Raw genomic sequence first — 2,228 nt, forward strand, 5'->3', positions numbered from 1 at the left:
TCTTATGTTGTCTGAGACACCTTTCCTCCCCTTCACACACTTCCGGTCTCCCCTGAAACCTTCGATCCCTTAAAAACAAAAGTGAAGAGACAGGACGACTACTATCCGTAACATGCGTTGGAGAACATGTGTATTGACTAATGACTAAAAGCGATATTATATAGAGTGCACTTTCTTAACAGTTGTTAATATAAATGTTTTCACAGGGCAATCATTATAGTAAAAAGAGTCAAATACTTAGCCAAAGAATAGAACATGTTTCTTTTACTGTCTAGAAAGAAAAAAAGGGGGGGGGGGTATCTATTTAAAATAAAAATGGTGTTTCTCATCTTCCAGCTGGACGTTGGTTGTGAATCCTCACCAGGCCTCAGATCTGCCAAAGAACCTGAAAAACTAGATCATCCTCGGTGTCTCCACAACTGGACTTCAGGGACAGCCCCAGCTGTGAACACCCATCTCCCAAATCTGTGAAAACCAAGGCCTAAGTTCCAGCGACAATGAGCTGGCGACGCTGAGCCGGCAGCTCTCGGACTGAAAGGACCACACGTCTTCCGTCGGTCCGCCTTGGGGCTGTCTGGGCCTTCGCGTGCCCCAGATCCGCAGGACCTGCGGTAGGTGGCCGGAGATCACACCTTTAAACTGACCTAAGGTCAAGGAATTACCCTGCTCCCACGGTAAGAGGTCTGAGATGCCCAACTCCCCGCGGGGCAGGATCTTTTAAACCCCTGAAGAAGTCCAGGTTCTAGGAAGGTCCCCTCCAGGGAGATTCCTCCCCACCACCACCTGCGCGCATGAGTTGGAAACACTTCCCAGGATCCACACCTCGGCCGAGGAAAATATCTTTTTTTTTTTTTTAAGTGACTCCTTCCCCCAGCAGTGGGAGCCATGGTGACTCACGAGAGGCTCAGACCGGGGCAGGGGAGAGAACAGCTCCACTGTTCGCTTTACTGGAAGTGAAGCACGGTGTCGGGGAGCTGCAGAGGGAAGTAGGAGAGGAAAGGGATCCCGAGCTGGTAAAAGCCACCTTGGACGTGCGGGTCGAGCATTAGGGAAGCGTTGAAAGGCGGGCGGAGAGTAGTGGAGGTGGCCAGAAGTGAGGTGCCCAAACAGCCGCCGGACTCCTGCTTGGCAACTCCCAGGGGCTCTGCCCCTGGAACCGGCTTCTGGCCCTGCCGTCCCGCCAGGATACTGTCTATGCTGAAGCTCTTGGACCTGTCGGAGCTCTTCGGGGAGCTGCGGCAGGCGAGACGCGGCGGGCTCCCTGGGCCATCCGTGGTGCGCGCTTGCTGACCCACCGCCACCGCCGCTGCGACCTGGACAGTGTCGCCCGCATCTTCCTCTGGAGGCTCGGGCCCGGGGCAGAGGAGAGGTGCCGGCGAGGAGGAGCCTTCCCGGAGGGGCCAGGGGCATGCGGGCGCTCCCTCGTGGCGAGGGATCTCGGGGCCCGGGCGCCCATCCCCGCTCCCCGCCTCGGGCTGCGCCTCTGCACCGCGCTCGTGCGTCTCGGCACGAGACCGCTTGGCCTCCGGAGCCCCGGGACCCGGCTTGGGCTTCCTCTTCCGGCGACGGTAGTTGCCATTCTCGAACATATCCAGGCAGCGAGGGTCCAGCGTCCAGTAGCTACCCTTGCCGGGTCGCCCTTTCTCGCGGGGCACCTTGACGAAGCAGTCGTTGAGCGAGAGGTTGTGGCGGATGCTGTTCTGCCAGCCCTGTCTGTTGTCGTGGTAGAAGGGGAAGCGGTCCATGATGAACTGGTAGATGCCGTTGAGCGTGACCCTCTGCTCGGGCGCGTCCTGGATCGCCATGGCTATGAGCGCGATGTAGCTGTAGGGCGGCTTCTGGGGAGGCTCTGCCCGGCCCGTGGCCGCCAGGGCGGCCGCGGGGGCGAAGGCCAGAGGCAGCCCGGGTCTCTCGGGGCCATACAGATAGAGCATGGGCGAGGCGGCCAGAGCAGGCAGCCGAGGACCGAAGAGGTGGCTCATGGCGAGCGTGAGCCGGCGCTGAGCTCCCCGCGAGGCAAGAGACCCGGGCGGCTTAGGGACTGCGCCCCGCGCCGCAAGGACCCTCCCGGGGAGCCTGCCGTGCGTCTGCCTCCCGCTCTGCCGTTCTCCCCGGCCGCTCCACGCTCTGTCCCTTCTTCATGGCTTTAAAAATGTTAAATAATTGTTGTAAGTTTGCTATTATATGTTGACTTAGCGCTGGAAAATAAATTGTCTATGATAAACAGT

General features: G+C 58.8%; 1 protein-coding gene across 1 annotated transcript; it reads right to left on the reverse strand.

Moving 5' to 3' along the window:
* Window positions 1-884: 884 nt before the first annotated feature.
* FOXL1 (forkhead box L1) lies at window positions 885-2,019 on the reverse strand. The gene has a single exon (XM_036276054.1). The coding sequence runs from the start codon at window positions 1,980-1,982 to the stop codon at window positions 945-947; it is 1,038 nt and encodes a 345-aa protein (XP_036131947.1). The 5' UTR covers window positions 1,983-2,019; the 3' UTR covers window positions 885-944.
* Between the last annotated feature and the right edge of the window lie 209 nt (window positions 2,020-2,228).

This window comes from Molossus molossus, unplaced genomic scaffold (assembly GCF_014108415.1).
Source record: "Molossus molossus isolate mMolMol1 unplaced genomic scaffold, mMolMol1.p scaffold_m16_p_21, whole genome shotgun sequence".
NCBI lineage: Eukaryota > Metazoa > Chordata > Mammalia > Chiroptera > Molossidae > Molossus > Molossus molossus.